The 26,434-nt window shown below is 38.5% G+C and overlaps 1 protein-coding gene across 4 annotated transcripts in view; it reads right to left on the bottom strand.

Annotated features, from left to right (window-relative positions):
* RAP1GDS1 (Rap1 GTPase-GDP dissociation stimulator 1) overlaps nucleotides 1–26,434 on the bottom strand; it is a 101,829-nt gene that overhangs the window by 63,968 nt on the left and 11,427 nt on the right. For 3 of the 4 annotated variants that reach the window (XM_059817512.1, XM_059817514.1, XM_059817515.1), the window contains exon 2: nucleotides 1,032–1,139. In XM_059817512.1, the coding sequence (XP_059673495.1) occupies nucleotides 1,032–1,139 (108 nt within the window). Of the gene's footprint in view, nucleotides 1–1,031; nucleotides 1,140–1,343; nucleotides 1,360–26,434 lie in introns of those variants that run through there. The other variant, XM_059817513.1, reaches the window with a different exon arrangement.

The following is a 26,434-nucleotide window of genomic DNA, read 5'->3' as shown; positions in this document are numbered from 1 at the left end:
ACCCGTACAAAAAATTATTCACCATCTTCAAAAAATGGGTTGATCTAAAAACCAAGTATTTTATTATTTCCTGGCTGACATCTCCTTCCAAAATAATCAGAATTAAAAACCCACTACCATTAAATGCAGACACTGTTATAATCCATATTTGCTTTGATATGGATGGTACTCATATTCTGTTGTGAAAACCCTCAGGAAGTATTTTACACCAACTAAACCAAAAAGCTGTGATTTATAGAATACCATCATGGGAAAGAAACAAGATGTATTAGTAGTATGTATTTTGAGTGTATCGATATTTACAAAGGACTAGCATTTTTTTCTAAATAAAATTTCTAATCCTGGCTTGTATCTATCCCGGCAAGTTTTTCAACCTGAAATTGTACACAGATTTTTCTTCTGCCACCATCTGAAGCGCTAAGAAACTCAGAAGTCTTATAAGCTGTCATCTTCATTTACCATACCTTTCTGCCTACTGTGAGTGGGGACACACATTCTACAACTTTTGGTGAAAAAGACATCTTGTTCCATTCTTAACTTATTTTTGTTATGATACCAGATGTCAAATTTGGACCATCTTTGGATATCTAGCCTATTTCTGCTAATTGAAACTATTGGAAGTAAGAAATATGTGATCATAAGTATGAGGAAAAATACATTACAAATAGGAAACTATGCTCTTTTAACTGGAATTAGCAAGCTGCTCCCACATCCCTCTCCCCATCTTATCAGGTTTATTTGCCCATCCCTGTTCTTTGTTTCTTGAGTGATCAATTGGAAAAGTAATTGTGCTACTTCATCATATTGGAAAAAGGACTGGACTACAGCTGTTCCACATATCCAGGCATTTACTGTCACTGTCTTTGATGCTACTTGAATGATACAGATATGGGTTAAAAAAAATGAAACCCAGAACAGCCAATCCAGCAGCCTACTGCTTGAGTCAGTCTTTCTGCCACATTTTACTACCTCCATGTTAATTCACTGATCTTGTTATACTATTTAAAATATGAAAGGTCCATACAACTTACTGTTTTGTGCCAGAGCTTGAAGCAGACAGTCCAAGCATCCCTCCAAGCTATCTGCTGTGCTGTCAGTGGTTGTTATCTTCAGCTTTTTCAGGGCGTCACTTAGATTATCTGCTTGGTAAACACAAAGAAAAGAGAAATCAGTGTCCTCATCAATTTGGTAACAGCATTATAGCCTTGAATGTAAATAGTCACTGTAAAGTAAACAAGATCCTGCATCAACGAAGGCGGCATGTATGGTCTGTATTCTGAGGATACAAAAAGCCGAGGGTCAAAGGTTATAGATGAAATTAAACATTTCAGATTTAAATGTACATTTCTCATTCTGCATCTGAGAACAGGATGCCAGCAGGCACTTTATGAAATGCCACTGAACAGCAATTTAGCCATCAATATTTTCTCAGCCTAATTGGTACAGAAAACCAGCAGCCATTTCTTTGCTTCTGTTCTTGTGTGTGGGGAAAAAAATGATGGAAATAAGTACATCTTCAGTTTTTTCATCAGTAAAGGGAAAGTAATTGAAAATGCCATTTTCTGCATGCTGTGTAGGCTTCCATCTTGGCTATACATTCACAGATCCCTAGTGCTAAGCTTATGGCCTTTTAAGTATTATGCCATTTTCCACCACGATGTTACAAGCACCATTGTTTATATGAACTGCATTAACTCTTTAAATTCAACTAATCCATAAAACCATAAGGCATCTTCTAGAAATAAGAAAGTTCTGTTGTGGATTTCAGATAATTAAATAACTCTTCACTCTTTAAAAAAAACAACATCCACACTATATAATATAATTCTCAATAGATGCACATTTATTCCCATAAAAGTCGGGGTAATATGACTGCTACCATTTTGAGTATTCCATCTATTCACGAGCAAGGTATAAGTGTTAGCAGCTGCAGCCTGAGTCTCTTTGGTTTGCCCGGTGATGACTAACCTCACTCTGAATGGACTATCCTTTTAAAAAATGAGTGCTGATTCAGTTTCCATGCCAACTCTGTCAGTAAGCAGAAAGTGTTACTCAAACCAAATAATGTTAAATAGTGTCTAGCTGTCTCTTGTCCCCCAGTGACTAATCAAAAAAGCCTTGACCCAAGCCCTACAGAACCGTAGGTACAGTTTCTTTGCAATGCAACACTGGTATCTTCTGAGCCTGAAAGGCAGCCAGTGCTGCCTTAGAGCTTCACACCAATGTAGGAAGCCCCCTTTGTAGGCGAGTTGGCAGCTGCTGTGCTTTGCCTCCTCTTCACTTGCCCACATATGGGATGGTGCAAAGGAGAAGAGGCACTGCAAGAACTTCTCTTTATTTGTCTTTAAGGCACTGGCTGCCCAGTGGAGACGTAGCAGGCATCCAATGAAGAGGGTGGAATCTCACCCCTCCTGGAGCTGCTCTGCTTCTCAGCCAAAGCTGTGGCTTTTGTCCCACCTCCATTTTTATTAGCATATGCTTTTGCAGCCCAATATCCCATATAGATAAAGGTAAGATGCTTAATTTTTTAAGTGCTCAGTATTTAGGTATGAAATTCATCATGAAATTGTTTATCAGGCAGTTAGTTTGTCTATTGAGTAATGAACATGTTCTTAGCTACGCTATAGCCAGGAATCCCGTTACTCCTCAACGCAGAGAGCTGCAGCATGCAGGCAACTCTGTAAAAGCCTTTGGGGCAGCTGCACTCGGCTGCACTCTTTGAAATCTCAAACCTGCCTCTCTACCACCTCTCCTCACTATGCTGAACTGACACCTCCTGGAACAAGCTACCAAGGAAAAAAAAAAAGATTTACCATTTTCCCTTGTACTGAGTTATGTTACTGTCTAGCAGGCTTACCACAGCACATGTGCTGAATGACACTTAACCAACTGAACACGCACTGCAAAGTCTCATTGCTTAAATAAATTATTCAGGAAATATCACTGGAATTTGTCAAAAGACACAGGCGCAGGGTCCAGTGGGGCAATGACCAGCCCCAGTACTACAGTTTAACATTGTGCACTCCACGTCCTCTTATACTTTCCTCACCCACCTCACTCTCATACTACTCTCCTCAGTTTTCTACTAATATAGCACTAACTCTCTTCCATCCTACAGGCATCTCATCTCCCTGTATACTCACACACTTAGCTTTGAAACTGTAGCAACCATTTATGGCGAGAGGACTAAATCTACTATATATCTAAAAAACAGGGGTTCCCACAATCTGGGGAAGAAAACGCATAGGTAAGGAATTCACCTTCACACCAGATTTTGCAGACTAGAGAGAGGCTATTGTTATCGGAGAGCACACTCAGGCTTTATTTCTCTCTTATATAGCCTCTTCTACCTTGCATATGCCCAATAAATCACAAGTTCCCACTTATTATTTCATTTTACTGTGCAAAGAGATGAGTGCTTCACCTCAAATACTTGTAACTTCTTCCACTCCGTGCCACATCAGAACCTGCAATAGAGTTAGGAAGGTCTCCCCAGTCTTTTTTCCTGCCTCCCCTTTCTGTTCAGTGCCATGTTAAGTTTTTCTGGGAAAAGCCTGCTATTTTAATACTATACAGTTACATATGATATGCAGAATGATGCATTTTGGGCAAAATTTTCAAAGTTGACTATCTAAATATTTCATTTCCTAAGACAAACAACTCATTTTTTCATGGTACTGAGCATGTGCACATCCCACTGACATACATGGACATTCAACTTCAAATTTAGACACACACTTCAATAATCAATGGACACCTGTGCCAATGGTAGGCCATGTTAGTTTTTAAATGTCTTATGAAACTATGTTGCAATATGTACCAAATTGCCATTTCACTAGCTATGATTGGATACTATAAGTACTTTCAAAATAATAATAGAAATTAAATTAGAAACCATCTGCATAAAGTGTGTTTCTAAAATAAATTACAATAATCCTTGATTTTCTAACGAGCCTACAACTCTAAACTTATTGCAGCTTGAGATTTATTCCTTCTGTGCAAAAGAAGAAAATGTAAGTAGGAATACTGTAAAAACAACAGACCTCTTAGCACAATGTCAGAAGGTCACGGGCACAGAGGAAAAAAACGCCCTTCAGTAAAGACTTTATTTGCTCACTTTGACTCTTTCTGTCAAAGCTGGTCTCCTTTCTGAACAGGGTCAATACCTTCAAAGACTTATTTACCTCTGAAACCTGAGAATCTCAGACATGCAAATACATCTTAAACAGATTCAGAGGTTTTATCTTTTTTTTTTTTCTTTTGCTGTTCTGAAAAGAACAAAACCTTACAGCTTGAGATGATGCTGACAAGGATATTCAGAGAGGAAGGGCTGTAGTGTTCCAGTGGGCTCTCACCATATAATCACAAAAGGCTTCCTGACTTCGGCAGTTTCACAGTTGCCCTGAACCTGTCATTTCGTGAAGAACCTGCAGATGCTAGTCTCCCGTGTACAAAAAGCCTGTTGTTTTCTTGTGATGATCTCCTGCTTACCTTTCTGACTCCTCCTCTCTTTCTATAGAAGCTGTTTCCAGTCAGCTTGTTACTGTGTAGGCTGATCAGATTCTCAGAGATAAAAACCCGTGGGATAAAAACAACATAAGCAATCTTTTTTGGCTGAGTGTCAAGGAAACGTTGAGTAAGTAGATTTTGTCAATATGCAAGGTCACGTGAAAGCTCACGTTAGTTGGGAAGCTCTAAGGGGGCAAGATCAGGATGGTGAAGGTAAAAATAAGGCTAGTAATGTTCCCTATGGCACAGTTCCTCAGCAGCCTGTTACCAGGTCATGTCAGAAGTTTAACAGAAGTATCAACTATTTTGTTGACGACCCCAAGCACAGGAAGTCGCTCATACTTATACCTGTCTTACCGGATTGCTTTCAGAAGAATTAGTTCTCTTATCTGGACAGAAAGCCCTGAATCCCACAGACCTTAATCCCGTATGTCCTAACAAACTGATAGATCAGGAAGTGGAGTCTGGCAAGAGCTGTCAGACCTGTCTGGCCCATCCCACCTACTGTTGCATTTTTTTCAGTTTTCCCCTGATAACTACTCCTGCACAAACACTCATAAAAATGAGGTGGTTTAAATACTATAGTAGCCAGCGTTGCTTTCGGTGGCGCAGCATTACTACTATCTCTCACAAACTTTTGCTATCTCTTGTGCAGGCATTTTTACAGAGAAAAATAGTCAGAAACTAACGTAACTGAATGCTTTAATATTCAATTTCATTTCAATCTACCCTTTTTTCTGAGAGCTCTTCTCTGACTCATTCCTATTTTCAATCACTAATTTGTTTTATACAGAAGAACTATTCTTTCATCTTTTAAAAATCTGGTAGTTATCAACCTTGTTCAGTGTCAGGGCCACAGGAATGCTGGCTAGACAGCAAATAGTTTTACAAGGTACTCAATAGTGTATCTAGGGATGCAGCTTCTGTGGACAAGAACCAACTTGCTAATTTTGCCTTGAGTTCACAGCATCTTCATCCAAAACACAGAAAAAGTCAAGGTACACAAAAAAGCCATCTTCTAACACTGACATTAAAAAAAATATTTAGAGTGTTTTAGCTGAGTATTTAGATGGGTTACTTTTGTCTGGACAGTTTAATTTTATATATTTTGTCATCTTTTTTCAGTACAGATAGTTTCTACAAAAAATGAGACCTGTTTGAACATGTTCACATTTCCTCTATCTTTTGATTTACACCTAGTATACTGTTGTTATTACAAGGACTATTATATTATACATGCAACTTAACAGGTAAGGAATTCAAAATTAATAGATATTGAAATGGGACGTACTGAAACAGGCTGATCAGATAAGAAAAGAAGTTGAAGCAGTTCTGTTCTTACAGGGATGGTGGCTGTATTAGCCTCAGAGCCTTCTGAGTCTCTTTCACTGCCTCTCAGGAAACAATGAGACATCAAACTGAGCAGAAGGAATGATGCCATTTTATGGGTCTCCTTGTGTTATATAATAGCATAAATGTCTTAAAAATTTAAGTGTGTACATCTACATGGACTAGACTTCAGAAATTACTCAATTTTCTTGTACAGACTTTAACTTCCTGTAATTTCAGTACAAACTAAGCTATATGGAAAACGCACCACTGACTCACTGCAGTTGTTTTTGACTAAAAGTGTGTTCCGAGGTTGTATTATTTGAGAACCTAGGAACTGACAAAAAAATCAGACAGGTAATCCATTTAGGCCAGCATCCAGCTCCCAAGCCATGCTTACCCCATGCTCTTCATTTCCCTTCTGATACCATCTGTGTTTCTACTCTAATGCAGACCCCACACCACCAGCAGAGCACTCCCTGCACAACCATATTCAGCGGTGCCTGAGGAGCCCTGTGGTATATAACAGCCACCTCGCAAGTCATTGCCCCAGCCTTGAAAACCTCCCACGGGGGGTGGGGTGGGCCGTTGATCCTGAAGCTGACTGCCTGAAGAGTAGTTATATTTGGCCTGAATTACTTTTTGCAGCAGGAAGCCCAGCAACTGGTGAGATCTGTAGCATGCCTTTGGTCTTTACGACCCCAGATGCCCCTTCCCCAAAGAAAGCACAGAAGACTGGCCCAAAGTTATCAGAGCCCATTAGTACTCAGGACATTGAATAAGCTGGCAGGAATGCACAGGATGGGTCCTTCTTGAATCTACATAAGGAAAAGCTAAGATGACCTTGGACACCTTGTCAGAAGATACCTAGTTCCATACAACAGTTTCTCTACCTAGACATGCAAAATACCCAAAATATACACAGTTTACTGAGGACAAAAGACCTTTGTCCTCATGTTTAGGCCATTGCCAAAAACTATTCCCTCCCCTCCTTTCTTTGCAGCAGCTGCCCTCGAGTGCTCCCAAGTGTACAGTGTTTCCTGTCAAACCACCGAAATCTGTCATTAGAAATGACTCCCTGTTCTTAGCCCAGCCAGGAAATTTTGAAACTTGGCATCTGATCATGAGGTAGATATATCCTGTCAGAGGTCGGTGGTAAAGAATTAATTTTGGTAGGTAATACCCGGAGAAACTTAGCTGGCTATTGTCTCCTAAAAATAATAGAAGTAACAGCGCTCCTCTAATAGCAGAGAAAGTCCAGTGTGACTCAATGGATTCCCACAGCATTTTACTCTTCTCAGGAATGACAAAGAGATGGGCCTGGCTGAGAGCGCGTCCTTGCGAATGCAGTGTTTTACATGCTGCCAGGACACAGCTGGGACAACCCCGATATGAACCACATCTGACATACTCACAGACTGGATTAGCACTTGCCTGGCACAGACAGGAGATGGATCTGCATGTGCTACGTGAACCTGTGCTCCACTTTGCTTCTCTGCTACACAATGGCATTGCAGGCCAGAGCTGGGAGACAGAGGTGCTGGCCATCAAAGTAAGCAATTGCCCTTTTTTCTTACCAGGCCCTCTCGTGAATGGTTGCTGTGGAAATTTAGGCTACGTGAGAATTACAGACTCTGTTCTGCAGGTGTTGTCAGTCAGCAATGTTAGAGAAGGATCTCCTGGCACAGAGAAACACATCTCATAAAGCTGACAAACAGGCATGGGTGCTGTAGCCATGCTGGTTATATCTGCAGGTGGCTCTTTTCACTTAGCATCGCTTGAGCAAGATGCTTTTGGCTGCACTGGTGTTCTTGTACGTAACCTTTCCAGGCAACAACCTGGCATAGGATTCCTCTTTGGTCCTTAGAGATGTTCCCTTTGTGAGTTATTCCACCAGTGGAATGGGCAGTCTGAAAGCACCCCTGTTCCCTTGAGCCTCTGGAGAGACACAGCATCTCTCCAGGGTGCATGGGTGTAGCATGAGCTGCAGGGTGCTAGTTCTGCTCTGCTGCCCTGCGAGATGTGTGCTGGCAGCCTGGGGCTATTCCAGCAAGAGGTCATCTAAACTGCCTGAGGATGCACAACCAGGAGACCTGGTAAGGACAGACCAAATGGTGTATGACAATTCAAAGGTCAACAGCTTTGTTAGGAAACGAACGGGAAATAGAATACTACTTTGCCACTGTAAAATGATTACCATGCACCCATGTTTTTAATACTGCATACAACTCTAGGCAACTCATGCTGTAAATGACATGCTGCAGAACTAGAAAAGGCACAGATATGGCTGAGCAAAGGTAAGGAACAACTATGCCTCAAGAAGTTAAATAGGCAAGGAGTCAATTTTGAAAAAAAGATGACTGAGGGTAAAAAATGATCTAGATATATGGAATCATGCATAGGACTAAGGCAATGAAAAGGAAGCTATTATTTACTCTTTCTCCTAACACAACAACTAGAATACCAAAACAAAATTATCAAGCCACAAACTTAAAGACAAGAAAGTATATTTTCACACCACACGTAATTAAACTGTGGAACTGTTAAGAGGTTGGAACTAGAAACAGATTCACTTAATTTAGTCAATTAGAAAAAAATCATGAGGAAACTAAAGCCCATACATGGCTATTAATACTATGAAATGCATAAAACTTCTGGATTAAGAAATTCCTAAATGGCTGGTTACTGGAAGTTGGGAGTATACCACCCTGTACTCGCCCACCTCCTGTCCCTGCCCTGCCCAGTGTTTTCCCAGGCATCAGCTACTGGTCATTCACTGTCAGAAATAGGACAGTTGGGTGCACTGACTTTCGGCTACAGGTGGCTGTATGGCATTTCCCTTGCCACAATGTGCCTCAGCACTCTCGTTCACCAAGAAAAGAAGATGGCCAAACAAATCTCCCCACATGTTTGGATCCAGCAAGCTGGAAAAGATTTTGCGTTCTGTGATTTCTCCACAGCCAGTAAGGTAATTCCTGTGTTATCAGCTGCATCTTTGGTGCTGAACAGGTCCTGAGGCTGATCCTGGCCCTAAACCAGATTAACACTTAAATCCATGAATCCAGACATCTTAATCAGGGAGGAACTTTTTTTTTTTTAAAAAACGGAAGTCCTGCTTGTTTGTTTCGGTCCTACCATGTTCACTGAGGTGGGTTAACTTTTTTTTCCAGCTGATTTTACAAGTCCTAGGGAAATACTGATAGATCATTAACTGTAGGGCTCCTGCTGCAACCTGTGTTTAACTTAGGTACATTTGCTCTACTTTTCTAGCATAGTAACTAATTTTAATGAGAGTGCCTATTTTTGTCAACAGTTCAGCTGCTTCATTCTTAAACACTTTCTGAATTTTAGATATATACCATCTGGTCTTAGAGACTTGTTACTCTTTCATTTATCCATTTGCTTCAGCATCTGTTCTTCTGACACCTCGAACTCTCATGGAGCTTCATTTTTATTACCTGAAAATACTGACACACTATGACTCATTGCCACCTGAGCACTAAGCTACCTAATTATTTTTGGTAATTATCAAGTCAGTCTATATATGCTAACAACTACTTAGTTTGTATTGAAAGTCAGGATAGAAACCTAAACAAAGCAGCATCAGCCAGCATTCAATTCACTTGGAATCTCTTGCCAATGCAAAATTTTCATTTTGCTGTAGAATTCTGGTTAATTCGAAGCAAAAAGAGTGATGTGGTGGTGGTTTGGTTTTTTTTACTACTTCTGAACTCCTTCAATAACATGTCCGTAAGTAGAATTAAAAGGATCAACCCTAAAGATAACCAGAAACAGAGATTAGCTAAAATGTCTTTTTTCTTGTTTTCTGTTTTGGTTTTTTGCCTTGGGGGTAGCTGGAGATCTTTGAAAATAATTTTCTGTATTATTTTTACTGTAGTCACAGATAAACAATAGATATTAATACAAACACATTTACACTATTTCAAGGTATATTGATCTGTAGCTGCTGTCACTGGTTTCTGCATGCTAATGTTCTTTTCCCTATTACTTAAATCCTAAATTGCAAAGGCTAGACTATAAGAATGACATTTCAGAAGATTTTGCAGAATCTTGGAAGATTTTTGTCCCTTCCCTAGGAAAAGGTGGTACAGATTCAGGTATCTTTATATTTCATAATTAAACACTGAAGATCTGGAATTATCTTAAGGTCCAAAGAAACTGATCAAAATTCAGTGAAATCAATGTAACAACTTTCATTGATTTACAAAAAGCCCTAAAAGATCTTGCTTAAAACAGGTCCTAAAAGAAGGATGAAATAGATTTTTTCATAAATAAAAAAAGAAATACATTCCTTGGTAAAGAGTATCTGTACTGGATGAATTTCATTTAAAAATGAGTTAATGATAGAAAAAGTAATTACTTCAACTAAAGAAGACATACGGTCCTGGGTTTATGGAAGGATCTTTTCTGGTACATTATTACTAGGAGTAGTAGACAAAATCATATACAAGATGGCTACCAATTCACAAAGAATTACATTTAATTGACAGATAACTGCACATTTTATTTTCATACAGTTTATTTTCTCCAGGTGTCTGACCTTCTGTAAGCCACACTACGAAAACCCAGGAGAGATGCAGAGCATAACAGAAAATACTCGTTGGGACTTCTGACAGACAAAAGCCTTTTAAATTCTCACTGGGTCATTAGTGAGGAAGAAACACACAACCTTGTCTGCAATCAAAACTGAATCCACTTCAGTGGCTTTATCCAATGCTCTGTTATAAAACTGAAAATAAAGAAGGTAAGATGCCTGTTTTATCCTAAGTGATGTGTTGTATCAAGATTAGTCAAATTTCAGAGAAAAATGGTTTGGGTGCTGAATGGAAGAAAAATGTCTTATTGTCTCTGCCCTAAGTAATACATAATTTTCCTCTGTGTCCTCTGGTTTAATTCTCACATGTTCGTATGACTCTTTTTAGAAATATATTAATTTCATAAATTCATGCATATCACAGTTAATTTCTTCAGAGTCACCCTACTGAATAGATCTTACCATTTCCCCTTACTTTTTAGAAAGTTTTTTAAAGACAATCTTTAAGTGATTTTTCTCTCCAGATTACCATTCAGGGTACTTGCATTTCTGGAAAGCAGCATCAGAATTCTGAGTATAGAGAAAAATCAAAGTTCATTGCAGCGATTTTCCCATATGGGGAAAAAGGCTAAGGCAGGGTAGGGCACCTGCCTTGTGTCCTTACAAAATAGAAATGTCCTTTGACACTTCAGCTACTGCCAGCAATAACAGAGAAAGAATAGCTGCAAAACAGTCAAAAGCGTACCTTTAGCATCTTGGGAGTTTGTGTAGTTCTTATCTGCCCACTTAGGTTACATGGAGTCTTTAAACCTCTTCCAAGGAAATCTGTACAGGTAATGTAGTGCAGAACTAGTAATCTTCCTAACCTTCCTACTGTATTTACATGAAAAAAGTACCAACTCATCTCCCTGGTGAAGACATCACACCATCAATAGAAATAACAGCTCAGGCATAGACAGATGTCAAAAACAAAAGAAAATTATAAAATGTATAACACAACCTAAGCCTTCAAACAGCGAGTCCTGTTAAGGCTCAACTTTTTTATATCCTGAGAATATAGCTAATGCAGGAGACAAATATCTGTGTATCATGGTGTATATGGATTTTTCTTACTCTGCGTAACTGGATAACAAAAATGCAATGTTATTTAACAGCTAAAATGTTCTCACATTGACAGATTGTGTCAAAACCTATGCTACTAGCCATGCTGTGTACAAGCAGTAAGGTCAGGCACACCGCTGTCTCTGAGCAAATGCACTGGAATGGGTTGTTTAGAAAAAAGGAAGGGAAACACACAATTAAGGACTTGAAAGCATGTTCTGTAAGTGCACTATTGTGCTCCTCTGCTTGCTGGGTGTGATGGGTGTTACAGTCCTTCTTCCTCCTACGTCCCATAAGTCTGATCTGTGGCAATATAATATGTGACAGCTCATGTGAAGAATGCTTGGGAGCTGTAGATCAGGCTGCAGGTATCCTTTCTTTCAGCACTGGTGGTCTCCCTATCAATCCCTGCTGAAGGACAAGAGAGTGGCCACCAAAGAAGTAGATTTCTTCCAGGATTTAAGATACTGCAATCAACTGGCTTTATGAAAGAGCCAACCAGCTGGCCACTGTATATAGCCACAGCACTTAGTTCACAAAAGACAACAGCCTCTTTCTGTTGTCAACCAGATTCTGACTTTTTAGCTCAAACTATAGAAATGAATTGTTTGGTTTGGTGGCCTCCCACACCAGCTCCCAAGAACAGTTAAAATTATGCAATTCCCAGGTCGTCAATTGTCACAATATTATCATGTGTTAGCTGGTATTTCTTCAAAGGCATTACTCTCAGTGAGTCGCAAATACCTGAGAATGTCAGGTTTCATTTCTCAATATACATTTTTTTAGCCCTCACGTTTGGAAGAAAACCAACTTGAAAATACAAACTAGATACTACAAGACTAAACAGAAACAACCCAAAGGCTTATTGTTTATGAAATAATGACTTTTTAAGCCAGTCTCAATGATTTTATGTTTTGCTCATCATTCAGCATTCTCAAATTTCATTGATGGTTTTTTCCACCGTTATATACCTACTTGTCAGTTTCCTTAAGTTGGTTAGATTTAAACACATACTATTACTAATGTAGTCCCCCAAGTAAGTAAAATACATATCTGTGCAAAAGCTGCAAGTATTCCATGTTATAAGATCTCCATAATTCCTTTATCTTAGAAGTAGGTGTGTATACACACACAAACACATATAGTATATACATACACTACTGCAAACAAAAAATTGCTAGAGTGATATTAGGTTGCATAGTCAAGTATTAAAAACACAGAAAATTCCAGAATTCAATCAACCCACATATGTTCTACCCTGTAAAATATGTGCCATACAATACAGTGCATGCCAAAATGTACACATAAGGAATACTGCTTTTTCAAGGGACCCCCACCTCCTTCAGGACAAATGTTCTGTCAAAGAACAGCTACTTAATGTCTTCTATTATCCTCCTCCTTGGCATGTGGTTCTAGTCTTACTTACCAGATACTATTAAAAAATCCTGTTCTGAAGGATTACTTCCCTTCTCATTGGCAATTATAAAGTTAGTATCATTACATTATGTCATAGTGTTTCAAAGACATTAACGTGCTTGTTTTCACAGGGTATTTATAAGGGAAGATGGAATCAATATACTATGTGAGTGAATGGGAGAACTGAAACATGGAAAATGTAACGTCAAAAGTATTTGTGTGGTGATTTGGGGGTTCCAACATGAGATAGCTCCTGATTTTCAGGTTCCAGAGTTACTGCACATTCTGGATTCCTTTGGAGTGCTCAGATGCAGATATGAATTATCCTCAGCACTTCTATAAAGCAAACTGTGACACATCGCAGGTAGGTATCAAGAAAGCATGAGATACGATAAGAGATTACCAGAGATATATTTGGTTTAAAAAATTGCCTACCATAATTTCCTACAGGAACTGTGTGTCATGGGGGACAGGAGGATCCAGTTCTTTGTGGGAACATTCAACTATTAACTGTCAGACCAATTCTTCTCTATAGAAGCCCACCCCTCCCTAATTTCTGACATGGCTTCCAAGTACTGCAACATAAGAGGCAGGGTCCTTGAGGCAACAGAAGGTCTCTGTCACCAGATTATCCTGGATTACTGCCCACCGTATGCACAGAATGAAAAACAACAGGACCAAAACAGTCTCTTAAATGACTACTGATACTTCAGACAATAGTCCAAACCTGTTTCTTGCTAATGCTCAAACAAAAACTCACCAAGCAGGTGAAAATGGACAGCCTAAAGCAGACACTTGGCATAGAATATAGCTCTTCCTGAAGAGTCAAGTAAATGACTGAAACATCTTGTAAATAAAGGGGTAACCTTAATAATAATCAATGCTCTCATTCCCTACAATTATAAATTACATGTAAGTAGACAACTACACAGAGCAGGAGTATAGAAAAGAAAAGCTTATGTGTGCGTGTACACACACATGCAACTAGCAGGGCTTGTATATCCTTACTGGCTCTTTTTTTCATTCGTGTTTGCAGTTTAATTATGTTCTTTTGTCCTCTTTCTCTTCCCTACCTCTTCTGCCCTCCAGATGCTTTCTGCCTGAAGCATTTTTCATCTAGCAAGCAAGAGACACTTTGTCAAGTCAAGACAGCAAGAACAGAGAACAGGTGATAGAAAACAAACAGAAGAAAATTAATCTACAGAAATAGTACAGTCTAGAAACAGCACATTTAAAACTGTTAGCTCTCTCACCTTAATCTTTTCTTTGGGATAATCTTCGCCTATGCTACTGCGTATCACCTTTTCTGACCGTACCTACTCTAAAGATCTTGATCCTAATGTGATTCAAGTTAACTGATTACAGATGGCAAATGCTAATCTAGACATTACATGAACAAGTAAAAGGAAAACACTTTCCTAAAATGTTTTTGAATTTTCCATTAAATTATTTCCCTTACTATATTAGAACAAACACTGATTTAAAATATATATATTATTAGAACAAACACCATTTTTTTTTCTTTGCATAATTTAATGGGGCTCCCAATTCTCTACACTTTTTCCAAGTTGTGTACGAAATACGGCTTGTTAAGCAACAAAATAACATATGTAATGCCAGAAGTGAGTCTGAATGGACATTTGCAGGATGCTATAATGCAGGATAATGATTTAGATTTGAAGTATAAATTCCTAATCTATATAATAAGGTTAATCTGTTAGCTTTTTCAATAAACAAGTTAAAATTACTTTTTCCTCTGGTAATGAGACCGGGCCTATCATCTGCTCCTACGTGAAGGGTATAAACTGGGGCTTTAATAAAAATAAAATAAATACATAAATAAATAAATAAATGAAAAATCAAGCAATACAAGGGTGAGGACACAAAGTTCCAGGACTGGTAACAGTACTTAAGAAGAAGCTGAGAAAAACTCTCATTGACTTCAACAAGCTCTGGATCTGGTCTTTGGCCCACACTATGCAAGATAAGGACATATAAATTATACAATGTAAGTCTACAGTACAATATCTGTCATAACTATACTTAAGCTACCAGTTTGAGTTATTGAACAAATACGGGATCTGATTCTGTACAAAGCCCTCAGGCTCATCTTTCACCAGCAACAGTGAGACTTTTGCCTGAATAAGATACCCAGGCTCAAAATTAGTATTGCTAACCCCAATTGTATGTCACATCAGTGTTCTTCATGAAGTCTCAGGTAAGTCAGATGTTACGAAATACTAATCTGTAACACAGTATGTTTCTAGCTATCATGAGCTCCCTGAAAACCTTGAATATGGAAAGGAAGCACTTAAAAGGCACAGGGCAAACCATGAGTCCACAGTGTGTTACAGATTTTGTTTCTTTGCTTCTTAAGCTGTCTGGTTTGAAGGTCATCCTGCGATTTACCAGGGACAATGGAGATTTTCAGTCTTCAGATATTTCTTACTGACAATAAACCCATGATGATGCCAGAAAAGGAGGATTCACATGGTTTTGTATGTTTACCAGAGTCCTTAAATGGAAATCTGACATCACTACTATCAGTGGTTACTGATGTCAGAAATAAAGGTTATTTCAATACTTAGATATTTTTTGTTCTCTATTATAACAATACATTCTTTAAGATTGTTTATTAAAAAGCGTGTTTCTAAATTCTGCTTTTAATATGACCATGGTGTATATAAATCCACCTTTTTAAAATTCACTAAAAAGTTGTGGTATTTCAATTACCACACATTTCATATCTCTTTTCTTACCCACCTTACAGAAATGACAACCTCTGAAGCAGTCAACATCTTCGCATTAATGGAAGGTATATGTGTAATTTTGCGTAGTAGGAAAAAATACCAAGCTTTCTGACACATTCTCTACAAGCATTTCAAATATAGCAAGTTAAGAAACAAAATCTCAGCCCTTGTCCTGTTGAGTGTTAATAAAATTCCATCTGGTCACTTAGGAGCTGTGCCAACATTACCACATAAAGAGCCTTTGAGCCATTTGAATGTTCAAGAGTCATTTGACAGCTTTTTTTATTTACCTTTTTTTTTTTGTCAAATATGCACCTAATAGTGTACAGATGGCTAGGTTCTAACAAGTTTACTTGCATGTAAACTTGAAACTAACCTTGAAAGTAAACTGCTGAGGTTTTGCTTTGGGTTGTTGCTTGGGTTTATGTATTTTTTCTAACATTTAGGATTGTTCAATCTACTGCTGCTCCAAGCTCCTTATTAGGCAAATACAAAGTGAAAGTGAAAACCTGGTGCATAGTTGTTCTAAAATGGCAAACATAGAATCTGCTCAGCGTGCTCAGGGCCAACGGAATGGGAGTAGGTACAGGGAATTAAAGTCACAGTAGACAGCAAGTTAAAGAAACGTTCAGTGACAGAAATCTTCACAGGGGAAACAAATCTCAAGAACCACTCTGAGCAATGAGAGATTTCAGCAACAGATGGATGCTACGCTACGCTCAGTATATATTAAGTGTATATGTTTTAGTGCCAAAATCAGTTATAGATTTATTCTCTAGGCACTGTGCTAAAATATATGTATTTAATAGAGAAAATAAATCCCACACTGTAATTTACATTCAAATTTGCCTTGGAAAACTAAAATTGGTTTGCCAAAAAAACCCCACCCCCAATTAAAAAAAAAATTCTGATTGACCTGATCTAGCTTCAAAGTTAGCCCAGCTTGGCACAGGAGGCTGTTATTAGGTGACCTCTGATGTCCCTAACAGCTAAATTTTTTGTGTGATGCTACGAGTCTATCTGATAAGGTTGTATACACCATAAGCACAGAGCACTGAATTGCTTAGCCTGGTCTATAGCCTTCAATGCAAAACAGCTACTAAAATAATCATAGTAATAGCCAAATTATCAGGGAGGATTCACAATGTTGCAAGACTGGCAGAAGTAACCTAGGTGATCCACTTCTGCACTATATTGAGTCAAAAGAGACAAGTAAAACAATACAGAACACTTCACCAGACTCTCAGCTAGAGGACCAATTGTCCGGGATGCGAGAAATACACAGTGAGACAAAAATGCTGTTTCAGTTGTAAGAAGTGGTTCAGTAACACTCCCTCCTTATGTTGATCCCTCAACACCTTTTAACGGAATCAAGTATAAAATCCGTAAATTAATAGGATTAATTTGTACCTTCTATCTCTGTAGGATAAGCACTCAGAAGACAGATAAGGGCCTGATTCTGTCACTACTTATCTGTGAGTAACTTTTTCATTCTTACTGGAGTATTTATCTATTTTTGTCTTCCATGTGTGCATAAACACTTGGAGGTCCTAACACGCAATGAGATACTAAAGGGAATAAAACTGTAAAAATATAGACTATTTTTATTGTTGTTTTAATTAATTTGTGGGCAATTCAACAAAATGGAGTTTTGGAAAGGTTTTGACTAGAAATATCTTTGCTTTGAGATTCTTTCTCAACTCTTGGCTGTGGACTTAATTAAAACTAGCTACTCCAACCTTCAAAGCCGTAACATGTATGATTAGGAACCAAAGAGCAATCTACTACAGAAAATAAAATAGGTCTGAGCAGTGGAAAAATAGCGACTAATCTAGGAAAAACTGTGAAGCTTTAAGGAAAGGCTATAGAAGACCTAGTAACAGAACATAATGATGTTTCCACATGTTCTAGAATTACTCATTTAGTGCTGCATTTTTAAAGGTATCTTGGCAGATTAAATGAAGTTGTCATTGAAAATTAACAATTTATGTAATAAGCTTTTGTACTCCTGGTCTGAAATCCTAAATTTTTACCACTTGATAACTTTTCTTTGTTTTGCTACTGTCTTTTTTGCATGTGATTATGGGACACAAATTGTTGCACCTGCCTGCAAATGCATACCTTTCTAGAAAGAAGTCTGGACCTTGAGCATCTTTCTGAACGGTAAGCCCTTTAAAAATTCTTAAAATACAGAGGCTTGAATTTCCCAGTCCTTCTCCAAGCTAAGAAATTGTTTTGTTTGCTGGATCTTCAAGCAGCTAGTTTTAAATTCAAGGCTGATCAGAGCACTGAGCAAACAATTTTCTCCTGCTCCAGCTATGTACTTGAGTTTCTCTGTGGCAGTTACTACCATGGTGTCCTGTGCTGATATACTTCCTTAGCATGTTAGCTCTGTGAGAAACCTCTGATGCCTGACACAGAATGTAACACTAGACATTGAAAGACTGAGGGCTTGCACAATGCTCTTCAATGAAACCTCAGCAAGGAGAGTAAATATTTACCCTGATATAATTATAAAAGTCACTTTGTATTCTATTCTTTTACATTTTATATAGAGATATAAAATAATACATCTATCACTGGTAAAATAAAGCTTGCAAACAAATGAAAAAAAAGTCATACATGAAATCAGCTTAACTGTTCCTAATTAAAAAGATGTAAGACATTCTGTTATGCAACAATAGTCATGCAAGTTCCATTTTCCTTCTTAACAACAAGACACATATTCTAAAACAGCTGATCTACTATACTTGTCCCTGCAGTTATCTTTTTATGGAAGCATGCAATTTTCCCCCAATTTTCTATCCCAGCAGAAGGTTGAGAGTTGCAGCCTCTGCACCTTGTCAGACTGGGGGACTTCACAGTGATGTCCCAAAGGAAACATATTCCTTAGATTTGAAGTCTTAATGGTGGTTTATGCTGTTCTCCAGAGAACTTTCAAAATTTGCTTTTGTTTTTATTTAATTTTCCCCAAAATTACAAAAAAAATCACTACTTTTAATTACAAGCTACACGATAATTACAAACGATGCATGAAAGCTTTCAACCCTGAAAATATACTGTTTGAATTTGATGAGCATGTGCAAACAAGTTCATAATGGAAGTGACCTGCCATTTGTGCTATTGTTTGGTTTTCAGTGAAAGTTTGTTAGAAACAGAACGGTTGCAAATCTAATAGGTGACTCTAAACCCCTTTATTTACAAACATCTGACAATTAAAAATTCATATGGTGGTAAGTACTTGTTTGCCTGTATTCTCCTACTAAAATTACTCTCGGCAAAACATTTTTGTCCCAAGGAAGGAAGGGAGGGAAAGACTATTGCATAAAACCTGTAATTCAAAAATTTCCTTTAATCACAGAAGGGCTGATAGAAGTGTGACAGTCTCCTCGTGCCTTGGAGAAAAAGGCTTTTCATTTTCTCTTATGTCAATGAAGGATACAAAGGAAATTAAGTCAATCCTGTAAAGCACTGCTTCTTGGCTGGTGAGATTGTCTGATGGCACCAGTCCTTCAATTTAGCAGTTTAGCACAAATTGCTAAGATGGCCCCAAATCAACAATATACACTTTGTAGGCAGATTGTGGTGCCCACATGTTGTAAATTGAAGATTGCGTTGTTAGTATCATTTGTCTATAACCTTTTAGGGCCAAAATGTACTCTAGAGTTTGTTTTTAAAGGTATCAGGTACTGCCTTAAACTTGGTCTTACTAAGATTAGTAGACATCTGTGATTAATCACTCCAGTGATAAATATTTACCTATTAATGCAGTTATTTGTTCTCACTTAAGAATGCATTGGATGTAGAGCATCAATAAAAACACTGCAGTGATAGGATCAGCTCAGATTCTCTCTAGAGGAAAAGGATTCAACTGAGTTTTCATGTAAGACTGACATAAAAGTGCGTAATCACATAGCCAAATCAAAATGGTGCACAAAATACTTAATATAACTGTATTTTAAAGAAAGTGTCCACAAAACCCACTAGTATTCTGCATGACTGCTGCAGTTATAAGTGATCATTAACTTCTGCACAGTATTCAAGAGCTTTATTTAGTAAAAATTACACAACAGTGACAGTGCAGTAAACATGGTACTGATGTTCTGAGGCAGCACATTACAGTATGCACGCACAGCTGGGTAAATTATAATCCAGACGTTATAGGCCTCAAGTATTACTTCAAACTACTACGATGAACATTTGAACGAGTGAGAAGATTCAATATATATCTACTGAAAATATGTTTTTGGAGAGAGAAAATCTGACAGTGCAAATTGGGAAAAACTCTCCAAAAGAAAAGGCTACTTTATGTGTCTTAAATCTCATGACTCTTAATTAAACTATTAATCCCCCATTCTGCAATCAGCTGTGTTTGGACAACATCTCAAAAACAAGCAAAATGCTCCCAAGACACATGTATTTGTAGAAAGTACAATAAAAAAGGCAACCGAGATTATAATGTTGTTTTTCAAAAAGAAATATATTTTTAAAAGACAAAAGATTTCTGCAAAATGCCACTTGTTACATTAAATTGCAAGTCATTTGTTTCCTCCCACAAGCAGGATTTAAGTGTGTTGCGAAGTGGAGGAGTGCTTTGCTTTCACTGCTTAATAACCACGTCTCAGACTAAGTAGAGAGTCATATTGACAGAAACTGAAAGGAGTCAGGCTCTGCACTCAATGTGCAGGTCTCAAGAATGAAGGGGCAGAGCTAACAGCAGATGGGGAGGCCAAACAAGTCCTTGGGATGTGTTTCACAAGGGATGCAAGGTTCGGTGACAACTGGATACAGTTGCAAATGTTATGGCACTCAAATCAAGAATGTCCACTGTACTCTCAGAGACATTTACCCCTCTGATGACCAAGTAGATCTCAACTAACCCTTAAATCACAGGGGAGGAAAAAAAAAAAAAAATCAGGTTTATACACAGAGATGACTCTAGGAAGCCTACCTCCCATGGTCCCGTTCACCTGGCACCAAATTCTGGAGAAATTTAACCTTTTTTCCTTTGAAGTTCCACATGCATTCAGGTTAAGCCCAAATCCAGAACTCTCCTAGTCCTCTCACGCAGCTTAATAATCAAATTCATGTATTAGCCTTATTGGGATTTCTGAAGGAGTGACTTTTCTTGGCCATTCTTCGAATGTGCCTGCTACACACAGGCAGCATAGGAATTCTTGGAGAAAGGCACCACCATCCAACAGAAAGTAGATGGCAAAAACGTGAAAGTGCCTTTTGCACATTAGCCTAAACATGAAAATAAACCAAATACTGTCCTCTACCTGAAAGGATTTAAACACAATTTCCCAGAAACATAAATCAGATTTTTATATTTTTCATGTGAGGACTGAAACACCTTCTACCTCTTCTGTTGAGATATATTTTATATTAAGCAGTCATTGCATAAAACAAATGAGCAGTCACAGGAAAAAGTGCTGGAACTAAACACCTCCACCTTTTAAAAAACATGCCTTGACTAATAGGCTATGAATGCATACCACTATTAGGCCTGGTTTTCTGGTCTGTTTGAGGGCACAGCTTCAATTTCAGGCCGAGAAAAAGCCTGGACTATTCTTCCTGCATAAACGTGTGCCTGTCCCAAGGCAGGTGAAGGTGGTAACCCAGTTGTGCCTCCTCCTCCATTCACATTTGAAAAGAAGGAGGAATGAACGTTCAGAATTTCATAGAAAAGGTGCAGGCATCCACCGCTCAGAAATAATTCCAGGCCCTGGGCTCAAGGCAGAAATTGTGCTGATCAGAAAATGGTATGCATATTAACTATGGGTGGTTTCCTGCTGAGCTTGGTAGTTGATCCTACTCTGAACTCTCCAGGCACTGTTTATTTAGAGAGCCAAAGCTCCTGGCTCAAGTTTCTTAATGCCACACTGGGAACCAGCACCTAAGATCCAGAGCATATCTGTAAGGCAGTCTGTCCCTAACCACGCGTCTACAGAGAAACTTCCACTGCAGTAAGTCAGTAAGTATTTCAGGATATTCATGTTTTTTATTTTATGTCACGTTCAATCGTTGTATCAGGGAATTCTATCTCTGTTAACTGCAGCTGTGCTGTTACACTGGTCTATAATGTCAGTAAACTACCCAACACAGACAGACTCTTAGAAGGATTGAGCTACTTACTGATCAACTGCCAGTCCTTTTACCATTAGGGATGAAAGGTGCCGTGATACTTCAGAAGGCAGAGATGCAGAGAACAGAAGTCAAAACCCAGCGTGACTTTCTGAGAGGTGATTTCCTGACCAGCTCCTGCATGTAACAAGAATGCTGCAGCCTTTAGCAAAACTGAGTGCACTGAGGAGTTATTTATGGACTGCTTGACAGTCAAGAGACACTAAGAATCCTTGCAACAGTCTGTCAATAGTCTGTAAAACTCCAACAATGTGCCCTAGCCCATCCTTCACTAGGCATCTTGCACCACCATTAAGGAACAGCACAGTCCTCTCTATATCATGTGTTAATAGTGTTTAAGCCAAGGAAATTCCTCTGGGTCAGCATATATAACTCCCACAGATGCCAGCCACAAAGGGACCACAGTTGAGGCAAGAATCTCTCCTATTAAGTTTTCCAACTATGTTTTTTCTAAAACTTTATTTTCTCAATTATAATTGGTCCCTTGAAAGTGGAAGGAAGGGGAAGCGGAGAAAAGAATAGTTCAGAAGTTATCACATGTTACAGAGGGAAAGCTTAGAGACACATTTCATGGAATGAATGTGTGGATTATGCACAAGCCAAAAGCTGCTGTCAATTTTAACTACTGTTGATATGCTGAGGTTTTAATGAAATGAGGGAAAAAAACAGGATGCTTCTGTATCAGCAGGCACAGATTAGTGCAGCTTTGTTGCTGGCCATATTCCATTTACTTCCAGAAGCTGCATATTAGAATAAAATTTTTAAAAAACATGATCAGGTTTAATATCCTTCCTCTCCATTTTATTAACACACAAAAGCCTCATATGGAATGTTATTGAGGTAATATTAATTAATTAGGACAGCAATTGATCCTTAAAGCAATACTTATCAGGAAAATTGCTAATGTTTCAGCTATAAGCACAAGATAAAAAGAAGTCTTTCTCCTTCCTCATGTCCCATTGAAATAGGCAGCTAGGCACAATGAGTAGTAGTTTGGTAACTGTTGGTAATTTCGAATCCCCTATAAATCCAGCAGATGACAGGACATGCATAGCTCCTTCTATATCTCATCCAGACATAGGGCCTTCTCAGACTAAGCACTCCCCTATTTTATGTCAGCACTTTCCATGTGTAATCAGAGCTGGACTCCTGTAAGGAAAAGATTACAGGAAAGCCCAGAGGGAGAGAACTAACAAACTCTACTAGCACTGAAGAATCTAAAATATCCCAGGAAATTCATGTCTGTGCATTGCCACGCTTTTATACTTGTCTTCCCCGTGAGTGGGATCCACTGTGATAATCCCTTAAAAATCAGTACAGTTATGTCCCACTAGAGAAGTATTAAATGCCTCTGTCAAAAGGAATTATTCTCTGATCTAGTTGAGCGTAAGTTCTGATTGTCCTGTTTCAGGTCTACACCATAGGTGCTCTACAGGGATAAAAATAGCAGCAGATGCTACTGAGTAACTCTGCTAGCGTAGACTCATCTACCTTGGAAAAGCTTCCTTTTGCTCCAGGTTGACAAAAATTTATTACCAAAGCTGAAAAAAAAAATTTAAAAATAGTAATAGACAAGTAAAAGCACAATGTGCTGGAATAAACAAACCTAATTTACGTAGGGACCATGACAGACAGATTGTGGCTATGACTAAACCGGGGGACTTGGGAGAGCTTCTAAGTATGAGTTCTGGCTCATCATATTCCATGTCAGAGAAAGCTCTAGGTATGCACTGTCCTCTGCTTAGCTGGAAAGGAAACTGGCATGTAGACAAGATGGGAGCTATGGCATGCTCAGTAGGGCTCTCACAAGAATGACTGGGAGATCTGGACCCAATGGTTTCCCATTAACTGCTCCTGCAAGTCCATCTCAAAGCATTTCTCATCAGCTAAGTAATGCAGCACAGAAAAAGCTGAAATCCCATTTAGGCTACACCTGAGAATCCATATTTCATCATCAGTGTGATTCTGCACAATTAAGTCTGTTGGGTGTATACAAATTAAGGTTTGCCATCCTCTATTCACTTGCATTAAATGATTGCCAGTAACTCATGTTCACTTGCAACTACAAATGCTCGTCTAACAAACACTCCCAGACGTTTTTTCAGGTATACAGACTTTAATTTAGTTTTCCTAGAGTCACGGACATGAAGTGTTTATTATTGCTTTACTTGGTATCAAGAAGTCAAATGTGAGTCTACACAGCCATATATGGACTGGTTAAACTGCAGCTTTTGAGTATGCAGTTTGTGTTTGAAACCAGTATAGACTGAAGGTAGACATGCATTTGTAATCTTTTGCAGACAACACTAAATTTGGGGGAACAGCTGGCATACCAAATAGCAATCCAGAGGCACCTTTCGGAAATTTGGGGACTGGATCAACAGAAGTCTCCTGAAGTTCAAGAAGGGTAAGAGCCAAGTTCTGCAGCTAAGGCAGAATAACCCCAAGCATCAATGCAGGCTGGGAACAAACTGTTGAAAAGACCTGGGGGTTACAGTGGAAGCCAAGTAAAACAAGAGGCAGCAGCATGCTCTCAAGGTAAATAAAGCAAACTGTATATTGGTTACATTAGGAGTGCAGCCAGCAGATCAAGGCTTTGTTTGATGCCTGATAAGGATTTGTGTGTCTCAAAATTCTTTGTCTGGTTCTGAGTGTCCCAGATCAAGAAGGATACTGAAAAACTGGAGAGTCTAGGACAGGGCTACCAAGATGGGCATGTGCACACAGCACATGTCATGTAAGGGGAGGTTGGGGGCTTCTTTAGTCTGGTAAAGAGGAGGCTAAGTGGGGCCTGCAGCTACCTGAAGGGATGTTACAAAGACTACAGAGGCTTCAAGTAGTAGCTAGACAAAGTCATAGCTGACCTGGTTCTACTGTTGGCAACAGTCCTGCTTCAAAATCCTTCCAAACAACAATTCCGTATTCCTTCTATGATTCCATGAATCTGTTCAAATTTCAGCACAAAACACCTTCACTGTTTCTACCACAGGGCTTATTACAGTGCCTCCAAGTAGGACATGCTTATTACAGGTACATCTAAGTCTTGCTGTGTGACAGAAACATAACTGCTTGGTCTTACTAAAAATTAGCAGAGCACAGGTTGGAAAAATCCTGATCTGACTATTTCTGCTATCTGACTCTTACATAAGAAATCTTTTCCTTTTCCTTTTCTTTCCAAACAGGTAAGTACCCTTTTGTTCTACAAAACGTGTAGCAGGTTTGGGGCTCAAGAAGAAAAATCCTCAAACACAGGTAAGAGAGGACTCCTTTGTATGTATAAAATTATTTCCTTTCTCTTGCTAACATACTGTTAATTTTTATTGTGAGATTCTTGTCCTGCATTTGCTCAACAGTATAGGTATTTTTGGTACTACTTGAATTCCCACATATACGAAGACAGACTGTGATTGTAAAATGTCATGGAGGCTAAGTCTTACTATCGGGAAAAAGCAACTTGTTGAGTATGATGCAAAATTATCCTGATTTGGTAAGTCCTTCATATTATTCCAGAAGGATCTGAGCACAACTTTGAAGAACAGAGAAGGTAGACTCCCTTTCACTGTGGTCTTCAGTTGTAAAGGCAAACAAAAAGACCTTGAATGAGGCTTGCTTTCTGTAGCAATATTTTAATAGTGGGGAAAGATTATGAATTCTTTCTATCTCTGAAAAGTATTAAAAATGTGAATTCTGGTTAAAAAAAAAAATCTCAGAATTTGTGAGATGACAGTGTACCTGACACAAATGGAACATAAATACCACAATGGCAATTTAGTGAACTGTTTACTAGTAGAATTACAAAAGTATATACTCTCCACATTCCTATTAAAACAAGTGGTTAGGAACTTCCCAGCCTATTAATTGTTACAAGATGATATGTATATAATGAAATAATTATCAAAATACCCAGAAACTTTACATTTTGAGGTGAATAAGGAGTTGTGGTCCGAACACAGGCCTTTGAAAATGCTGGTTTTAAATCTAGTTGTCATTATGACAATTTGCATCTTGATATCTCTTTTAATGATACAGTATCACATTAGAAAACCACATTTAGGAGGAAATGTTTTCACATTTATCAAACCAATATCTCTTTTGCACAGCGTGCCTTTCATTTGTTAGGCTACTTGTTTACTTTCACGTTTCAGAGTTCAAGGTAAAAATCTAGTTTTCACAATAGCAGCCTTCTGCAATACGTTTAACTTCAAATCCTGCATAAGAATGGGAGTAGAGAGGAAGACACCTTTTTACAATCTACTGTCTTGGTCTTGTTGTTTTCACTTTTTAAAGAAACAGATGGGGGGAGGTTTAAATTGAGTTTGGTTTTACTTCCCTGCTTCAACTTTTCATGTAGTTAAACGTAATATTATCTTCATTCTCTCACTTAAAAGGCTATTTAGATGAATTAATATTTATAGAACCCTCTGAAGAGGATTTTTTTTAATGATAGAGCTCCATGATCTTATCTTTTCGGTAACTGTCTGTCACCCATGGCCTGCACATCTACCTTTTCTCTCTAATGCATGAGTAGTCAGATTTCCTCATCTGTGTCTGACATCATGATACACTGAACTGACTAGTCTTTTGAGAATACAACTCCTAATTCCCTTGTGCTCCAAATTCTCCAATG

The sequence above is a fragment of the Gavia stellata genome, chromosome 5 (genome assembly GCF_030936135.1).
Source record: "Gavia stellata isolate bGavSte3 chromosome 5, bGavSte3.hap2, whole genome shotgun sequence".
In the NCBI taxonomy this organism is placed as follows: domain Eukaryota; kingdom Metazoa; phylum Chordata; class Aves; order Gaviiformes; family Gaviidae; genus Gavia; species Gavia stellata.
This window is presented reverse-complemented; position numbering and strand designations above follow the sequence as displayed.